The sequence below is a fragment of the Vipera berus genome, assembly GCF_964194415.1.
Source record: "Vipera berus genome assembly, chromosome: 3".
Classification (NCBI taxonomy): domain Eukaryota; kingdom Metazoa; phylum Chordata; class Lepidosauria; order Squamata; family Viperidae; genus Vipera; species Vipera berus.
Genome location: NC_138204.1, coordinates 124,738,571 through 124,757,984, shown reverse-complemented (window position 1 = coordinate 124,757,984; position 19,414 = coordinate 124,738,571). Strand labels below are relative to the sequence as shown.

Sequence of the window (19,414 nt, the reverse complement as noted above, 5' to 3'; positions counted from 1 at the left end):
TGACAAAACTGCATTCTCAGAAAGTTCTGCAGGCTGAAGCAAAACCACCACGTCTACCAACCTATCTAAATATACGTAGGGTTCAAGAAGAGAAAGGTTTTATCTCCTGCATCTTTTCTAACAGGGCTATTACAACAGTCTTGGTACGAAGTCAGAAGTTGGTTTGATACAGTTGTGCATTTTTAAACTCCTGGCCCCTGAAGGAGATATTAGTGATTGGTTAGTTCTGAATACATCCTTAGGATGGCACACATAGAGTATAAGGATATTAGTCTTAGACCAACCACCATATGTGAGCCACCTAGAGCAACACAATCTTTTTTATTATTTTGGGGGGGAAAATTAAAATTAAAACCTGAATGATGCAAAACACTATCTCAAATGTCAAGTTCTACCCTTAATACTTTCTCGATTATCACTTCTGCTATTCCAGTAATGTTAGCTTGATGTTTTAATAATTATATAATAATATCAATAATCATAATCATAATCATAGGAATAAAATGCATTGTTAACTAAAGAAGATAAAACTGACTTTCTATTCAACAGTGATCAGTTAGGCCACCCAATTTGAAGAACTCTAAAATCATATTTTAGGAGCTCTCTTAACTCATATTTGTGATGTAAGAAACATCTCAAAGGTATTGGAAAATGACCACAGAACTCTCAGAATTATGATATTATAACAAATCCATATGATTTTGTCTCATCTACATCCAAGATGAAATGGGTGATTTGGTTTCAAATTTTGGCAAGCCTATAAAGAAAACAGCAAACATTTTTCCAGCTAGAGAAAACAAATGATGTATCAACATATGCACAGAAAGAGTAACAAGGAAAAGAATATTGATCAATAACTCATGATGAGAATGCTAAGAAAATCTAGCAATAGCAAAACCCTAATCATACTGTAAGAGTGCTATTTCATGAATGCCATTACAAAAGAAAAATATAGATAAAATACATAAAAGTTTCAAGGGCTGCCGGAGGATATGCTGAAAAGACAAGAACTGGAATACTGGAATGTAAGTTCCAATTTAACATGTATGAATAAAATGTGATGGCACTCAAACACAGCCCAAATGCCAAACTCCCAGCATATCAGTAGTGACAGGTTTGAAACCCACAGCAATTTGGGTATCTTGGCAAGCACCGAAGCCTGGGGAATTCTTATTCTCTCTCTCCTTTTTTTCTTACCCCCAAAAGAAAATGACAGTACAGCTAAGCCCTGATGGAGGAAGGACAAACTACTCGGTTGCTATAAGGCAAGCTGGCAAGCAAGCAATGTTTGTCTGGGGATTCTCAGTGAATCCAACAGATTTGCAAAAATATAAACAGACCAACGCTCGTAGCAACCCTGTGTTCATATAGAAATGAAACTAAATCAAGACAGCCAGGATTAATCTCAAATGCATTTTAACTGGATTAAAAAAATCTAGTCGATGTAACGGCTGGTCATCTGGAAAGGCCATCAGGTACAAACCTTATGAATGCAGCTGTTACCAACTACTTTCTTTTGTCTCTCAGCTAGAAGTTCAATATCTAACCATCTGACTCAGAGGTTTATATAATTGGAGATCTTTGATATTTTAGGTTAGATTCTCACATTGTACTATTTTGCTTAGGATTTTTATTTATGTATTTATTTAACCATTAGCTTGCATACTAGTAGTAAGAGAATGTTCTACTTCAGCCTATAGCAAAGATGAGAGGATATGAACCTCCAAATGTAGCTATATGGTAGCTTCTAGGATCTTTCACCATGAATCCAGTTGTCTACAATTGCTAGAAGGCCACAATTTCCCATTAATTATCTGTTGATTTAAATTCAAGAAGTAAAGAAGGAAACAACAATTTAATCAATCACTAGATAATCCATGTAGTTATTTATAAGAAAAAACCCCTACTATTTTACTGCTAGTTTTGTCAATTGCATTTCTTTCATTTTCAATGTATGTTGTATGTCTTTGACTTCTGCAGTAATAAATTCAAGTCTTAACATTGACTCATAAACCACCTTGCCTACAGCTGAAGTCTCAGGTCTTTAATCTAACTTGTACTGTGTCTGTGTCTGTGTCTGTGTCTGTGTCTGTGTCTGTGTCTGTCTGTCTGTCTGTCTTTGTCTCTCTCTCTCTCTGTCTCTGTCTCTCTCTGTCTCTCTCTCTGTCTCTCTCTCTGTGTGTGTGTGTGTGTGTGTGTGTGTGTGTGTGTGTGAGAGAGAGAGAGAGAGAGAGAGAGAGAGAGAGAGAGAGAGAGAGAGGGAGAGTTACTGACTGAGGTATTATAAACTGAACTGAAAAGTTTCAGTAAACAGAACAGGATCAACTTTCTAATGTGCAGACATCAGCAGAGGATAAAGCTTTTGTCCCTATGCCATGAAAACCTTTCCCATCCAATTTGTGCAGAACTGATGCGTTAGGAACAGCGGATTAGACCAAGGGCTTTAGTCCATACTTGGTTTTCCTTTAACATTCACATCCCTTTCTTTGAAACTTCTGCATCAAAATCTAAGTGAACCTCATTTTATAACAGAGAATCAATTCCCTCCATGAAACATCACACTCTGTTAAAGTTACAGCTGATTAAAATAATCAATTTAAGATTAGCATGTTTCTGAGATCAGTAGTACATCACCGACATATATTGTGCAATATATTAATAAGACGTTAGCTGTCAAAGACATTTGAGAATCTCATATCCCCATGTGGGATTGACATACCACACTACTTCAAAAGATTCTTCCCTTGACAAATGAAGGATTTAAGTGAGAGTTGCAGTCTTCTTTGCCTGCTGAGGGACCAGTTTCCATGGAGACATGGTCCACTATCTCTCCTGTCAGCTGAAACAGACAGTAGCAAAAGGAGATGGATGCATCCTTTGCATTTGCTTTCTAGCCATGATCTGGTAATCTATAACATCTTTAGAAGTTTTCACTTGATTCTAGTGTAAGCTCTTAGGAGCGCAAAGCAATTGCTTTGACATGACATCAGCAACCTTACAGGCTGCTTTGAAACCAGAGGCACAGCATTTTAATTGAAAACCTCTTAGCTATATCCTTCTCCCCGCCCTGCCAAAAAATGTGCAAAAATCTGGCAGATAATTTCATGCAGATAATTTGTATGATCTTCATTTCTTTGAAGTGAAATTTAATTTATTGGAAATTAAAATTAATTCGTATTATTCAATAGATTGAGAGCTAATATTAATGGGGAGGGTGAGAGCACAAACATGTATATTCTCTTTAGTATATTTTCAAATTTCCTTTTTTGGGAAGGAAGGTTTGAGAGAACCTTGCCATTTTGATTTCCTCCATCATAAATATCCCTCGTTTGTTGTGGAAAATAGTAGGGATAATTTCTTCATTTCAGAAAGATCCAGCCCTGATTAACTAGTCCAATTACAGAGCATCCTTTAAAGCAGCATGAACTATTAAAAACAAAAAGTGTTTCTGATGGATGGATTGCTCCCTTGATGCTAAGCATCATGTTAAAAAGTCTTCCCCAGCAGCAAGGCTTATCCTGAGCACTAGAGGTATTCTAAAGTAAACCCAAAGACTCTAGGTTATCTTACAGCCCAGATTCAGACATTAAATGTCCCTATTCACTTTAGAAAGTTGTTCCCCAAAGGAATCAAAGGCCCCTTTAAAGTCTCTAAAATGATGCAAACTAAGATGGACACAAGGTGAGGATGAAAAGTCTCTGTAAAGCAGCCAGACACATTGGAAGGAAATGAAAAAATGAAAGACCCATGAAATGGATAAATGTTACAGGAGCCAGAGGCCAAGAGCCCTGCGTCCACTGATTCCTTCAGCTACTAACACAGAAGAATACTAAACATTATAATGTGAGGTTATCATGCCAAAAACAATCACTACTATGAAGTGTTACGCGTGAATAGGAAAAGGAACCTATTCTTGAGATTCATCTTCATTTCATCACAATATAAAGACAACATGTGAAGGAAATGGTGTGATAGGCATGGATACTTGAACTGGGCCCAGGAATAGCTATGATTCTGAGAAACCCACTGCGTAACAATTAACTAGCCCTCAGGTGACCTTTGAAGCTAAGCCTTCATCATTCTTCTAGCAGTAGTAGTAGCAGCAGCAGCAAGCATAGATAACACAGACCTTCCAGGCCACAAAAATAAAAACACTTTCAACTCTTAATTATTTCAAAACAATTCATTGTTAAAAGGCACAGGTACTAAGATGAGCAAAAAAATTGACAGCCTAAATTTCACTATGTCTGTTGTTGTTGTTGTTGTTGTTATTATTATTATTATTATTTTACAATTCCACTTGATTAGGTCTGGAAATGTAATAGCCTCCGAGACTATTTTTTTCTAGTTAATGTATCTCCTCATTCAGTTAATGGTTTCAGTGCCCAAAAACTTAACTTTGTAAACAAATAATGAAGTATAAAACCTGGCTAATACCTAGTCAAGTTCTTAAATTTGGGGAGAAGAAGAGAGGGAAGAAAGAATGGTCTGTGTTTGGATGATGTAATAAAAGACATACTGACATAACATCTACTTTCATACAAATCCATACAAACATATATAGATATCAATTTCTTTAAATTAAAAACTGAAAACAAACAGTAATGAAACCAAATTCCAGACAGATGGCAGAGTGTGCCTTAGGCGACAGATGGCTCTGATAATTAGATACTGGCAAAACATAGCATTTCCAAAGGTGGTTTAATTACATGGTGCCAGAAAACTAGCTATATAATTTCAAATTTCATGTCATTGCCTTTTTACTATTGTTATCTGTTTGCATTCTCATCAAATGCATGTATTTAAACAGGATTTTAAGGTAAAACGCATTAAAGAAATGATCATCAACAATTGGCAGTAAATTGTGCTGGCACCATTGGGGTGGGGTTACAGGGCTCCATCACTGGAGGTTTTTAAGAAGAGATTAGACAGCCATTTGTTCAGAATGGTATAGGTCTCTTGCTTGTGCAGGGGGTTGGACTAGAACAGTGTTTTTCAACCACTGTTCCGCGGCACACTAGTGTGCCGCGAGATGTTGCCTGGTGTGCCGTGGGAAAAATTGAAAAGTAATTATAAAATACTTTCTTTGTGTTTATTTGATTCCTATTCAAGAGAATTACTTTATATATAGTCAATATAGGCACAGAGTTAAATTTTTTAACATTTTCTAATGGTGGAGTGCCTCGTGATTTTTTTCATGAAACAAGTGTGCCTTTGCCCAAAAAAGGTTGAAAAACACTGGACTAGAAGACCTCCAAGGTCCTTTCCAACTGCAACCCTAAACCATAATCGGGTAAGAAAAGGTCAGCTAGGGAAAACACAGAGTACAAGAATTATGATAATTCCTCATTCATCCTGTTGCAACAGGAATTCAGAAATAGTTCCCTTCTAACCATGAAGTTTTCATTTACCTATCAAAGTTCTGTTTTTAAATGTGTGACCACCTCCACATCCATCAAAAATCTTGGAACCAAAATAAAGTATGGTGAATTGCATGGTAACTAAATTTATGAGCTAATGAGGAAAAGAAAAACGAGAAGATCAATATCTAGGGCAGGGATGTCCAACCTTGGCAGCATTAGCATGGCTGGCTGGGAAACTTTGGGAATTGAAGTCCACAGGTTTTAAAGTTGCCAAGATTGGACACCCCTAATCTAGCCAGTCAAACTGAAGCCAATGAGGAAGGAAGAACAATCACAGAAACTTTGAAAGTCCTCTCCCCTGACACACACAAACTTTAGGCATACATTCTCCATGAAAAAGTATGCATTGCTAGGGCTGAAAATAATTCCTAGTTCTCCAGGAGCTTCAAGACGTCCCGAAGACAGCTCTGAGCTTATGGATTAATGATCTGAGTCTGTGCAAAGTAACTTTGTTTTGATAATCTTGCTATTTATTTCTTCTTAAAACTGGAAAATCCCATCCTGCAGTTTCTTCATTAAATAATTTCCTTATATGGAAAAAAAAAAGAAATTGTGCCCTTGAAGCAAACTCAACTCATGGTGACTCAATGGATATAATCACTCAGTTTTCCTGACAGGGACCTATCTGACAAGAACTTCCAGATGTCTCTGAAGACTTGGTTTTGCCAACAGGGATGGGTGAAATAGTGAAATAGTAGTCTATCTACTATTTCTAAAGCCCTTCATCTATTATTCCCTGTTGAAGATTGGTGTTTATACTTTTTAATGTACTTAACTGTTTTTAGCTCTGATGTATAGCTCAAAGACACTCATTTGTGAAATGAACAGTTAAATAAATTGATTTAATAAATAAAAATCAAATAAATTTAAAAACTTTCATGTCAGCCACTACCATTATACTTGCATTTTTACTGTATGATAATCTTACAGTAGAATATTATCAGGCAGGATGGCAAATGGCTCTACAAACATTTCTGGCTTATTCCAATGTTTGTATCATCAAAGAAATCTGGGATGTTTAGGTTGATAAGGGTTTCTCTAAACGAGAGAAACTGAGTAATTCTGAGCATTCACTTCCAAGTATTCCAAGAAATAAGTAAGGACATAATATTTACTTATTCATATGTCACCCAACACCTGGAAACTCTGGGACTGTGCTGTGGGTACTCCAATATAATAGAATGGAGGTGAAGGGCTCCAGAAGAATCTCCAAAGGTTTCTCTGCAGACCAACAGCTCCCTGGTTTATTTCTTCCACCAGACTTCATGTTCTGGTTGCTTGGACTCCAGTCCATTTGATCTAGTCTCAATCACAGAACAACTGAGAGCAGAGTCTGGAAACCTTTTCCGCTGAAAGCTGTAATGAATAGATCTTTTTCTTGCAAATCACACATACCGTCAATCAAAATGACAGACATTCATGTAGAAATTCAATAATGCAATTGTTAAATGCACTGCCAGGATGGAACTACACTGTGCAGACAGGCATCGCATATTTCAGCTGGGCAGATATGATTTCTGGATTGCCTATAACCCTACTCTTCCCCATCACCCCAGCATAGGCAATGTCTTTTATTTCTTTTTCAGTTTGTGTAGACTTTGTAGTTGGAAGATGTGAGAGCTGAGAACAGTGGAGAACAGCTTTTCAGTACCTTCAAGGAACCATGGGAAGAGAGTGAAAACTGCAATTTCTCCAAATGCTTGGAGCAGGAGTCATTTTTCCCCCTTTGTATTTTGTTTTGTGGCTCTATGCAATGTTAGACCTTAGTAGAAAATGAGACGGTGACACTCTGCTTTCCTCCTCCTCCTCCTCCTCCTCCTCCTCCTCCTCCGTATGTGCTGGAGATCTTGAAAAAATGGAAAGGCAGGCTCTGATTTCCTCCCTGGGAAGATGTATTTTCTCCCTGGTGTTACTGTTTAATGTATGGACAACTCAAAAGAAGAATGGTTGCCTTTGTGCTAGGCTGGAGCAGGAAGAGATTTATGATCCCTGAATCCTAGCTAATGAGACCTGCTGGTCTATCAAACCCAGCATCCTGCTTCCCACATTGATTTGCTAGATGCTGTAAGATACCAGTAAGCATAGCAAACAAGATTATATGTTCAAGGAATATGGGGACTCCTCCAAGAATACATTTAAATCCACTGAAAAGAGAACTAAGGTGTAAGGCATTATCATACCCTTTTGGCAATAAATTTTATTCTACGTAGTAGGTGGAGTATAGTATAAAAAAAATCACTTGATTTTTATTTGTAAAATTGTGTATTCTAGATATCAAAACCAGGTTTCCTCAGGGGAGCGGATGCCTAAATACCGAAAGCCAGATAATTTCATCACATAATTCTAATGAAATCATTTTATAAACATCTGTCATTACCTATTTTGTGGTAATTTTTCCATATTTTAAAAAGTTGAAATATTTTAACCTTTTCATGTAATTAAAAAAACAACTAAACCCTTGATTATATTGATTGCCCTTTTTGATCTTTGTTATCTTTTGTCAGTATGATCTTATTGCAAAGAGAAATGCAATAAAGAATTGTAGTTAGGCATTTGAATAATAGCCAATATTGCAATAATAATCTTTAACATGGGATCTGTCTTCTTCAATGCTGTTGGATATATTCACTAAAAAGCCTACCACGTGGCTTAGCGTTCATTCAAAGACCTGGGAACAATCTTCACTTCATTTTATTTCTCTTTTAGTTAGGGTGCTAACATCTATCAGTTTTGAGCATCTCAGAGATGCACTGGACATTATTCAATATGCAATTGGGAAGCAACTATGAAAAAACACTTCAAGCTGTGTCAAAATGTCCTCGAACATATTTGGCATTTAATTCCAGCTGTACCCTTTAGCAGGACTTGGCAGGATTCTCAAGCACTACTGCTGAACTGGTGGCACATGTTGCAATCTTCTGTCAGGAAAATTCTGTAATCAGAACGAGGCAAGGCTACACAGCTATTGGCAAATGAAATGAAGCCTTCAAACATCTGGGTTACTTTGTACCACAGTCTCATTAAGTGAAGAACCTGCAACAATAGCTACCAGGGGGGAAAAAATCACAATAAAGGTTAGGTCGTAACACGAAAACCTTAGCAAATGAAAGCCTCTGTTCAACCTTGTCTTGGCCTAGAAGCAAAGTAGGACTGCTTAGTACTTGAGTAAAGAGACCAGCAGGAATGCAATGGCTCTACCTTAAGAAGGAGATATTGAAAAATAATAAAGAAAAAAATAATGGAAGACTACTACTATGCTGCTGCCAAGAAAATGATACGGTTGCCAAGGGATGAGTTCAACATAAGCATATTTGGCTTTTCCCTATATAATATTCCATGTCACAAAATTTTAGAGCAAAAGTCAACAGAATTGTAGTCTTTACATTAGTTACATTACTCCAGTTACGATCCCATCTTTAAGTGAGTATGTTGGGCTCCATGGTTAGTCACTCAAATACACCAAACAAAATCTAAATAATATATACTTATATTATCTTTCCTCCATGAAGTTTTCCTTCCATTCTGGTTATATTTCCCTTCTGTTTCACACTTTGGATAAAATTGGGCTTTGGTGCACTTGTCGCACATTGCCCAAAATGTGCCAGAACTGAGTGACACCATCTTTGCTATTAGTCCTACATGGGTACGAATAAAATTCGTAACTTAGTCTACACCTTTTGTAGCTCTGCTGAAAAGTTTGATTTGAAAAGTTTGATATGAAAGTAAATTTCTATGTGTGCATCAGGTGTTAATCCTGGCACATCAAAAAGGAGATTGTGATTTAGAATGTAAAAGAAATAAAAAGCAAAAAAACCCAAAAATTTTAAAGAAAGAAAAGAAAGAAAAATAAGTAGGATGCGTAAACTAAAAAAAAACTTTTAAAAAAACTACAAAATTAAAGGATGTAATATATCTGAATGAAGGTGGTGTGATTTGTTAATGTAAGCTTGAATACAATGGAAGGAAATGTATCAGTTTAATGATGAATGAAAGAGATAAAATGTATGTTAGAATATATGAATTAATGTTATTTAGAACGATGCAGGTGTATATGAAAATAGGAATCCATAGGCTGATGTTAACTGCATGTTATGCTTCAATGAACACTAACAGTGGAAGAACCAGGGACAGGGTGAAGAAAAAGTATAACATTCTGAATGAATGCAATCAAAGCAAAAAAAATAATAATCTGTGATAACTGGAACAAAATCAGAACACAGAAAAAGTGATTCAGCCTTCCAGAGGAGTAAAAATGAACACTAATGGTTAACTGTTCAGTAACCATCAGCTTAGAAAAAGTATGTTTCAGGCATGTTGTTAAAGCATATATCTATTCACATATGCACACAACAAAATAACAAATTAAAAAGCATGAGTGACTGGAGAATTAGTGAAGGATACAAGGATCATAAGAGGTTCTAAATGTGGGACTATTATTTCAGGGTGCCAAGAGAAGATCTTGGGAAAAAGAGATATGAAGGGGGGAAAAAGAAGTGATAATAAAGAAAAAGTAGAATGACTACAGAAAAAGGTATGAGCTTTTTTGTGAAAAATATATTTGAAGGTAGAATTATCTCCCAACAGAATGAATGGAAAGTCATTCTATTTTATTTAATCTATGAATCTCTTTTTTTCTAATATTAAAAAAGGATGTAGAAGCAAAATGAATTAAGTTACACAAAGTCACAGACGAGTGTGAAATGTGGTAATGGAAAGCATGAAAAAGAATCTTCAGTGGAATGATGATATAAAAGTGACTGTGGATGAGAAAAAAACACATTAGCGGGTGGTAGCTACAAAAGTTATTATAGGGAAAAGGGAAAAAAGATAGCTGCAAAGAATATAATTATGGAGAGCAAAGCAAAGTAAAAATAAAGAGGAAAAGAAAATGCAGAGTGATTTTGATGGAAATAAAAGTCTTCTGGAAATAGGAAAAGAGAAGAAAAACAAACAGGGTTCAACAAAATGAACAGAATTGTAAATAATTTATTAGATTTTAATAGGAAATTCTGGTAGATGTTTAGTGGATAGCATATGATGTATTGCAGAAATCTATTAAATAAATTAAAATGGCAATTTTTTTGCCCATTTTGTTTTATGGGAGTGAGCATTGGGTATACGGTATCAAGAGAAACACAAAACTTGAACGTGTCAGAAGTGGGAATTGGTTACATAAAAAGCACATCAAACAAGAATGCAGGTTGAGTACAAAAGAAGTGACAAATACAAAGTAGCTATGTTGAAGTTGTTTGTCATACAGAGAGAATGAACAAGGATTGAATCACAAAACAAATACATGAAGGAAGATTGAATGGCTTCAAAGGAAGCAGAAGGTTGAGAAAGATACAGTTGAGCAGAGGTGATGAGATCCTGAAAAAGAGAGAAATGAAAAGTTTAAAGAACAAAAGGCAACATTTGAACAGTGTATTAATCTAGTGGAAGCAAGACTGGGTTGCAATTAGAGGAATATATAGAAAAGTATTGTGACTGATGCTGGCATAATCTATATTTTAAGTTTTCTTGTTTTTTTTAACTCATCTTTTAATTTATTTGCATTATGATTTCTGATTCTTTCTGTGTGTTTTGCTTATCCCAGAAAGGATTGGCATGATGCCAGGGAAAGGGGGTGGGGGGAGAGAAAGAAAAAGCAGCAGAAGATATATTAATAAAGTTTAGATTGTGAAACCTGCATGTGTTTACTGTAATATTTATTAATCAGGACTGGTAAATAGTATTTTATTCTTTTCTCCCCCCCCCCCAAAAAAAAAACACACAGCCAAACTACAAACATGTTAGAAATGATGGAAGGGAGGGAAGAAAGGAAATTTAAATTCATATTCATATCTCTCTAAAGTCCAGAATCGCACAATATATAGGTGTGCTTGTGCTGCACCCAATATTATAAACTATCAAGATCAAAAATAAAATAAGGATAAATAAAACCAAATTCTCAACCTCTGAAACATATCCCTCCTCAACAAATTTGCAAACTATCTATTATAATCAGTAAAACAACAACAACTGGAATTAAACACAGTAGAGCATTAAATTGCATTTAAATAATTATCAAAATATTTTAAGCTCAGCATGCCTTATTTCGAGTTTGAGGCAATTTCAACTTAACTTCAAAATGGGTTGTTCTGACATGACCAAGTGTCTTCCAAGCACATAAGAAAAGTTAAACTCCACTTAATTCGCCATCCAATTTTTAATAAATATTACATCCAATTTGAATTTTTGACTTAAAATTAAAATTAAAACATCCAGTTTTTAACTATCGTATCATGAAATACAATTCAGGGGGTAATCCAATTATTCCTCACCTCTCACATATTCACATACACTCTGTTTTTGAAAGTGGAAGCCAGAGTGTCCATCAGAGTTGGTCATTAATGTGTATCGTAGGAAATACACCAAAAAAATGTACATGTTGCAGGGAGCCATGATTGAATCACGGTTTTCCTAAACATGTACATACTTATAGTGTAATTTTATGCATGTCCACTTAGCATTGTTATTTTATTATGCATTAATTTTTAGCCCATCTTTATTTTTTTTATAAATAAGGCAGCAAACATACCTAATACTCCTTCCTCCTCCCTATTTTCCCCACAAAAACAACCCACTGAAGTGGGCTGGGCTGGGAGAATGTGACTGGCCCAAAGTCACCTAGCCTACTTTCCTGTCTAAGGCAGAACTAGAATTCACAGTCTCTCAGTTTCTAGCCTGGTGCCTTAACCAATAGACCAGGGGTAGGCAACCTTGGCTCTTTTATGACTCGTGGACTTCAACTCCCAGAATTCCTGAGCTATGCTGGCTCAGGAATTCTGGGAGTTGAAGTCCACAAGTTATAAAAGAGCCAAGGTTGCCTACCCCTGCACTAGACCAAACTTCAGTTGAGTTTATACTGTCAAATATTTATAGAACATAGGTGAATCTTCTGGAAAATATGCAATGAAAATATTTGTTTTATTATATGTAGCCCTAAGCATTTGTTTCATAAAACTTGTGCACAACAGTAGACTCCGCCCTCCTTTTTTTTTTGAACATGAGAATTTAAGTACAGGCAGCTGCTTTGGACATACTTGCCGCCACCCAGAATGTTATGTTTGAGTTCTGTTAAAATCAATAGGTTTTAAGCTAACAGTGACTAACTTATTCTATTGATGTGAGGCACATCAGAATTCCACTCATTCATCGTATAACAATGGCAGCTACCTTCGCAATGCAAACAAACTCATGCCCAGAGTCAAAAGTTTCTTTGTAATGAAGGGGCTTATTCATTGGTTTTGTCCTTGGATGCATATGTAAGCAGGTGTTGCATGTGCATACAAAGGCATCTTTAAAGACCGAAGGTAAACATAATTCAATGACACATTAAATCCAGAGGGAGATTTTGTCTGTACAAGTAATATCCAATTTCTACAATGAAAATTACTAAGTGCAGACTCTTACAGTTTGTTGCCATGATCACATTAGTTTATGTGGAGTTTTAAAATAAGAACACTAACCTTATGATACTTTGATTAGTTATGAGCCAAACAAGATAACTATGTTTGAAGGTAGATTTAAAGAGGAAAAGTAGGAACGGCAAGAGAATTCATGATGGAGCTTATTGTAAGAGATGACCAGGCTGAACCTGAGGGAGGGGTCAAATGCATCATCAGTCATGAGTCCCTACACGCCCACACGAGAACTAAGTCCAGCCCACCTTGAATTCCTTTCTATTCTTAACTCCCCGCTAATTTACCTTGACCATTAGTAGTTCAGATTCTTGTAGAGAGCTTAAGCTTGCAATAAATCTTTAAACTCATTTGAACTGCCTGAATCTCCTGATTTCCCTGGCAATTGACACTTATATTGGCTTTGTCAAAATTGATTCCCCATACTGGCAAATCCAAATTTTTCTTAACACCCCTTGCATGAAAGCTCTAAACAACCAATCAAGGCATGGACAGCTCATGAAGTAAACTATCAAATGAACCTTGCAAGGCTGTACTCAACAAAAGTGAACAATGTGGCCACAATAATGCAACCGAGACTGCCATTTTTGTCTATATCAGCCCCCCGGCCCTGCAGAGGAAAACAGCTATAATACTAAACTTTAACAGAAGATTATCCAATCCCAATATTGGAGATACTACAAATTCAATTCTATCCAGAGTAACTGTTATATTGTCTGAAGTTGAGACCACTAGCAAACTAAGACAAACCCATAGTCTAGTTTGGCATTTTATGGAGTAAGCAGGTGAGGATAGATCAATCACTCTCAATCCACTTACTCCATTATATTCAACAAAACCTCATGCCTCCCACAGTTCGAAAGAAGAATGAATGAATAAAATGCTGGTCTTATGTGGAAAAGAAGATACCCATCTATTTGAGGGGTTGCCCATCTGAATCTAAAGTAAATATAACGAGATAGAAGAAAAGAGAGCAGAGACCTTGAAATTATGCATTAACACTTTACTCTTGGAGAGCAGACAAAGTGTTAAACTGCTTGTCTAGTTACAGCCTTTCCAATTTCATTTAAATTATCATTGGGACTATGCAAAGGCGACACAATGCACTTCAAGGGTCAAATCAATGCTTCCATAAATTGGCCCAATCCATTCTGGATCATCTGGAATTGTGGTGACGATGAGAAAGTGAATCTTTGTCAATCTCAAATTCTGGAGTGGAATTACAAAAAATGGAGGCCTGCTTCCTCATTACCTGGCAAGGAAATAACTGAAATGGATGCTTTCCCCCCCTCATTTTTCAATAGAATGAAATTAGAAGGGAAACTGAATCTGTTCTTACTACCTTTACGCTTTCTGAGCTATACCAATTCCATGCTATATATGACTGTTACTGTAGCCTCTCTATCATAAAATAGCTTCTCTATCATAAAATAAAAATCGATTTACATGGAAAGGAATCAAACTAAGAAGAAACAGGAACAGAATTTCAAGTTCTTTATTCCTGGACTGAGCCATGGCTGGCTCAGGAATTCTGGGAACCGAAGTCCACAGGTAGTTAAAGTAGCCCTAGTTGCCCACCCCAATATACATCGTAAGTCAAATCATAGGCTGAAATTTTAACTGACTTTATAAATAAAGATGAAGTTAAAAAGATGAAAATTGTACTTTTTAAAATTACCATATGGGTAAGCTTACCTGGATTAGAGAAAGATCCTCACTATGCAGCCTGAACAAGTAATTTCTAGAGTGAAAAAGAGGGAAATAGCAGTTATTCAAACTGTGCAGATTATATAACTGAAATTATAAGAAATAAAGATATTCTTGGTTCTGAAACTGAAGCCCTCTACAGAGTAGTTTGACTGGCACAAAAAAGTAAGGCAATTTTCTAGAGAATTCTGGTTTTGTTGTTTGCTAACAATCCCACAGAGCCATCGAGTTTCATCCCTCTATATGTGACCTCAATACCTGAGGCTCATTAGCAAAAAAAGAAAGTTAGCATTATGAATGGACCAGCTCCTATCTTGTTATTCCCAGCGATGGAAGCATGACTAGGAGCCCCATATTTTCTCAAGTACAGAGCCTACTCTGGATTCCTTCCTTCCTTCCTTCCTTCCTTCCTTCCTTCCTTCCTTCCTTCCTTCCTTCCTTCCTTCCTTCCTTTCTTCCTCCCTCCCTCCCTCCCTCCCTCCCTCCCTCCTAATACAACTGTCACTTTACTGGTAAAGATTGCTGCAGTTCAGTACTTATTGTACTTTTTACAGATCCTAGTGAGATACACCGTTATATTCTAAAGGAAGTAGGCACAGTTTGAAAGATCACAGGTATTTTCTCATTTGCATTAATATAATGAGGACATACCCAGAGCCAATTTCATCACAGCAGTGTGGGAGATGTAAGTAAGTCATGCTGTTATTGCAGGTTGCTTTTTCTAAGACTCCAACAACCTGCAGATCATCACAGTTTTGTAGGAACGCAGATTTAAAAATAAATTCCTTGACGGTTCACTCCATTCCCCACCTCTACCTTTTTTTCTTTTCCTGCAATTCTCCACAACTATATTAATTCAGAGAACGAGCCTGGCTTTCTAGAAAACACACACCAATTGTTTTAGAAATTAATTCACTGTAGGTCCTAATCTTACAAAGTAAAGAGATAGTGGTTTGTTTTTTTTTTTTTTTGCTTTTCCATTTATTTTGTTTTCTTCCTCTCCTTTCCTAAGCCATCATTTATAGAAGACTGAAACAAAGTGACTATGGAAACCCCCACATCCTTAATATATAACAAAGTATAACAGTGGGGAAGCTGTGAACCATGGTCTACACCCAGTCTCCAAAGCTCTCCAATATCTTGAGCAGAAAATTCACCAACAAAATGACTGAATTTTGAAAGTGTGTAGTTATGGCTTTTTGTTTTCGCTTTTATTACTCAGTTGTGGGGTAGTGGAGAGGAAGAGAACTCCAGACAATTCATCCACATTTTAATTGCAATTAGGATTGAAAAAGAGCCATTCTATAAACATTTTCATTATTATTGCTCATGTCATGCCACTGAAAAGCCTGGTACAAATTTGCCCTCTGCCCTCATTTACAACATGAGGTGAAGAATAGTTACTTAAAACAGAAGTCAGTCCCTGCTCCACCCTTTGTTCAAGTACCCTAAACCTCAATTTAGAGATTGCAGCCACAGGACAAGAGGCAATACAAAGTCAAAGGAGAACAGAATGGGAAGGAAGAGATGCGCAAAGATTCTTCAGCTCTAAGGTTTCTGCTAATAACACTGTTATAGACTGGAATGCACAGGACTTAGTTGCACATGGAAATGGTAGCCACTAAAAAGGCAGCCTGGTGTGAAAAGATGCCTCAAAATATGCAAGCCCTTTTCTTCTCTCCCGAGATCTGGAGTTTCAATTTTGGTGGGCTCCCAGGATATCACAAGGAATGCCATTCCTTGGAACAGCTGCCCAATAGCCAGACCCACAGGGCGGAGCCCAACTAACATCTGCAAAAATGGACCGTCCACTCTGAGCGCAACAGCACAGAGGTGCACAAGCCAGCTCCAGGAAGAAAGGACCGGGGGGCTGGAGGGGGGAATGTGACAAGAGGGGAGAGGAAAAGCTCAGATGCTGCAAGTCCTTAGAGAGTTTTCACGTGTACGTGGACTGTGTTTGGCAGCAAGAGCTGAGGACATGAGCAAGTAAGAACTTTTCAGAGCTTAAAAAATAGTCAATACAGGAAAAGACCGAGCTAAGAACGATAGGGATATGAGAATCAACATTCTCATAGAACAGTGGTGGCACATTCTCACATAGAACAGTGGTGGTGAACCTATGGCACGCGTGCCAGAAGTGGGAGTCAGAGCCCTCTCTGTGGGCACGCACGCCATCACCCCAGCTCCACCACCCCGTGGCCCCCTCCTCACCAGCAGCCCCCCCCAGAGGAGAGTCGCCCTGGGCACAGCCTGCACGGAGCAGCGCAGTCAAGGACATGGCAGCCGGGAAGTAAGGACAAGACTCTGCCCTCGCATCCCATCGTGTGCAGATGATGCTGTGGGGCGTGGACAGAGGGTATGGCCGCCATAACGCTGCTGGACCGCCTGGGCGATCTGGTGTGGTGGGCCATGGAGGTGGTGGGTGGCCCTGTGGGCAGGAGAGGTGGGGGCGGGGCAGGGGTAAGGTGGGTTTTGGGCACTCGGTCTCTAATAGGTTCGCCATCACTGACATAGAATGTAAGGGTGGAAACACAGTATATGGATGAAATCAGATAGCAGTTGTATAAAATTTATAATGACAGGAAAACCCTAAATTAAGATGGCTCTGGCATATTATTTTCTACAAACTCAGATTTTAATTTGAGCTTTCCCTTTGAGTGTATAATTCTATAGAACTATACCTACATAGGCTTCTACTTTTATCTACTAACATATACAGAACACTGAAATGTGATGAAACCAAACATTAAGGAGAGATCTAATGTTTTAATTAAAAGTCTACATTTAACATTTTTCAGTGATAAGTATGTTTTCATTGGTAGATTTACATTTAAGTGATGAATGCATGTGCTCCAGCGCATTTCAATTTTCAGCTGTTCCAGGGGTACATTGTCAGATGCTTAGAGAGCTGCCTTCCACCAAATGAAACTATTGGCCCGTCTGTCCTTGCCATGTCTTACTATGATTGGCAGCAGGGGTATTTCTCATTACCAGCCACCTGCTCTCCTAAGTGCTAATAGCCAGCCTCAGTCTGACTCTTTGCATGCAGATGATAGGTTTCACCACACAGCTATGATTCTTTTTCAGGAACTAATGTGATAGGCCCTTTTTGTCAATTGGAGAAAACAAAGAACTTGGCTAAAAGTATCTATGTCCCAGTTCAATGTAAAGTTGCATTATTTATACAATCCCGTGTGGCTCCTAGATTGTAATACAACTACCACAGTGTTAGAGCATTTAAAAATTCATTTAATATTTTTTTTTATTAGGTACAATCTATGGGACAACAAGCATGAAAAATCATTGCACATGGATGGTTTAGCTTGGTTCAAGTTAATTTAGTCTATTTAGTTAAGCATTTTCTTATTCAGCCATTTAAACATTTTCTTAGACAGGCATCAAATAATTATCCATTTCAAAAGATGATGTCATGCTTCCGACTAACGAAACACTTCAAATGATCTTCAGGCAAACATTGGATGTTTTTGCTTTGACAGATGACTTAGAGATCATCTAGTCCATCCCTCTGCTCAGTGTAGAACCCACTGATTAAAGAATCTCCGATAGGTGACCAATCCTCAATTGCACAGAACAAAGACTGTTTATAAAATTGTGAATAGGAAGATTTAATTTCAGTTTGAAAATCTTACTTAGATTTTTTTTTCTTGCAGTAGTTTTTTTGCACCTGGGAAAACATTACAAAGTCAGAGAAGAAAAGCACTTTTCTCATCACTTCTCAGTCTCAAAAATTGTCTTCCCAATCTTCACCTTTTCTGTCCCTCAAACCACTCTAGTCATATCCAGCTGAAGACCAGTTTCATGTCCAACATAACTTGGAATAAAAACTCTGCTTTCTGTTTCAATTGGACTCTTTCTCCAAGGATAATAAATCTGTAATGTGTTAAAACTACAAGGCAAACTCATGCTGGACATTCATCATTCAGCTGCTTTTCTGATCTCACCTTTTCAAGAGACACACAATAATCCAGAATTCAGCGGTAAGCCCACCAATACTCTTCCTTCTATGGTTACATATGAAAGAGGCTAAGTAACAATGCAAATTTTCAACAGAATTGCTCTTGAAACTTGCCACTGTTTTAAGGAAGTGAGAATATATGCAGCCGTATTTATTACAAGCATTGATATCCTACCATTTACGCTGCAAATGTGTCCAATTTTATACTTGTGAGCATTTGGCTTGGACACTTATTTCAAAAGAATCATTTTTATAGCCTGTTATTTTGGACGGTTTTGATTTGTGTATAGGTCGCCAGCCAGGGCAGCAGAGCTAAAGCTAGATTGGGCTAAAGCCAAAGACAAACAGAGAGGGAATAGATGAGTGAGCCAAGTAGGATTAAAAGAGGATCAGGGCAGGCAGGTTCACCGCCCGTTCAGGAAGCTTGAAAGAGGAGATATCCAGCAGTCTGCAAGAGCTGTTTCTGGCTTCCTTTAACAGGGGTTGCTGGGAGGCAGCTGTCAAAAAAAAGCAGATCTATAGATGTTTTTGCCATTGGAAAGTCAAAACATACGGTTTTCTTACATTAACAGCAAAACAGTCTCTTCTCATCCTCCAGTTTCTCATGGGGGCTTTGAGCTATTCACTGGGATAAAGTTAGACATTTTTATGACTACACTGACTATATAGATTGATCGTTGTATTATTATTATTATTATTATTTTGCTTACAAGTTTAAACTAATTCTTTCTTAGTGTATTTTAAAAGTGAGGTTGCATTTGAAAACACGACTAGGCTAAAAAGTAATTCCCTCTGCTGTCTTCCTTCATAACTGTTCAGGTAAGTCCTTGACTTACAACAAGGTC

The 19,414-nt window shown here is 37.4% G+C and overlaps 1 protein-coding gene across 1 annotated transcript in view; it reads right to left on the bottom strand.

Annotated features, from left to right (window-relative positions):
• SEMA5A (semaphorin 5A) overlaps positions 1-19,414 on the bottom strand; it is a 209,796-nt gene that overhangs the window by 79,148 nt on the left and 111,234 nt on the right. Inside the window, exon 4 of the mRNA XM_081324008.1 lies at positions 14,582-14,627. Coding sequence (XP_081180134.1) covers positions 14,582-14,627 — 46 coding nt within the window. The remainder of the gene's footprint in view (positions 1-14,581; positions 14,628-19,414) is intronic.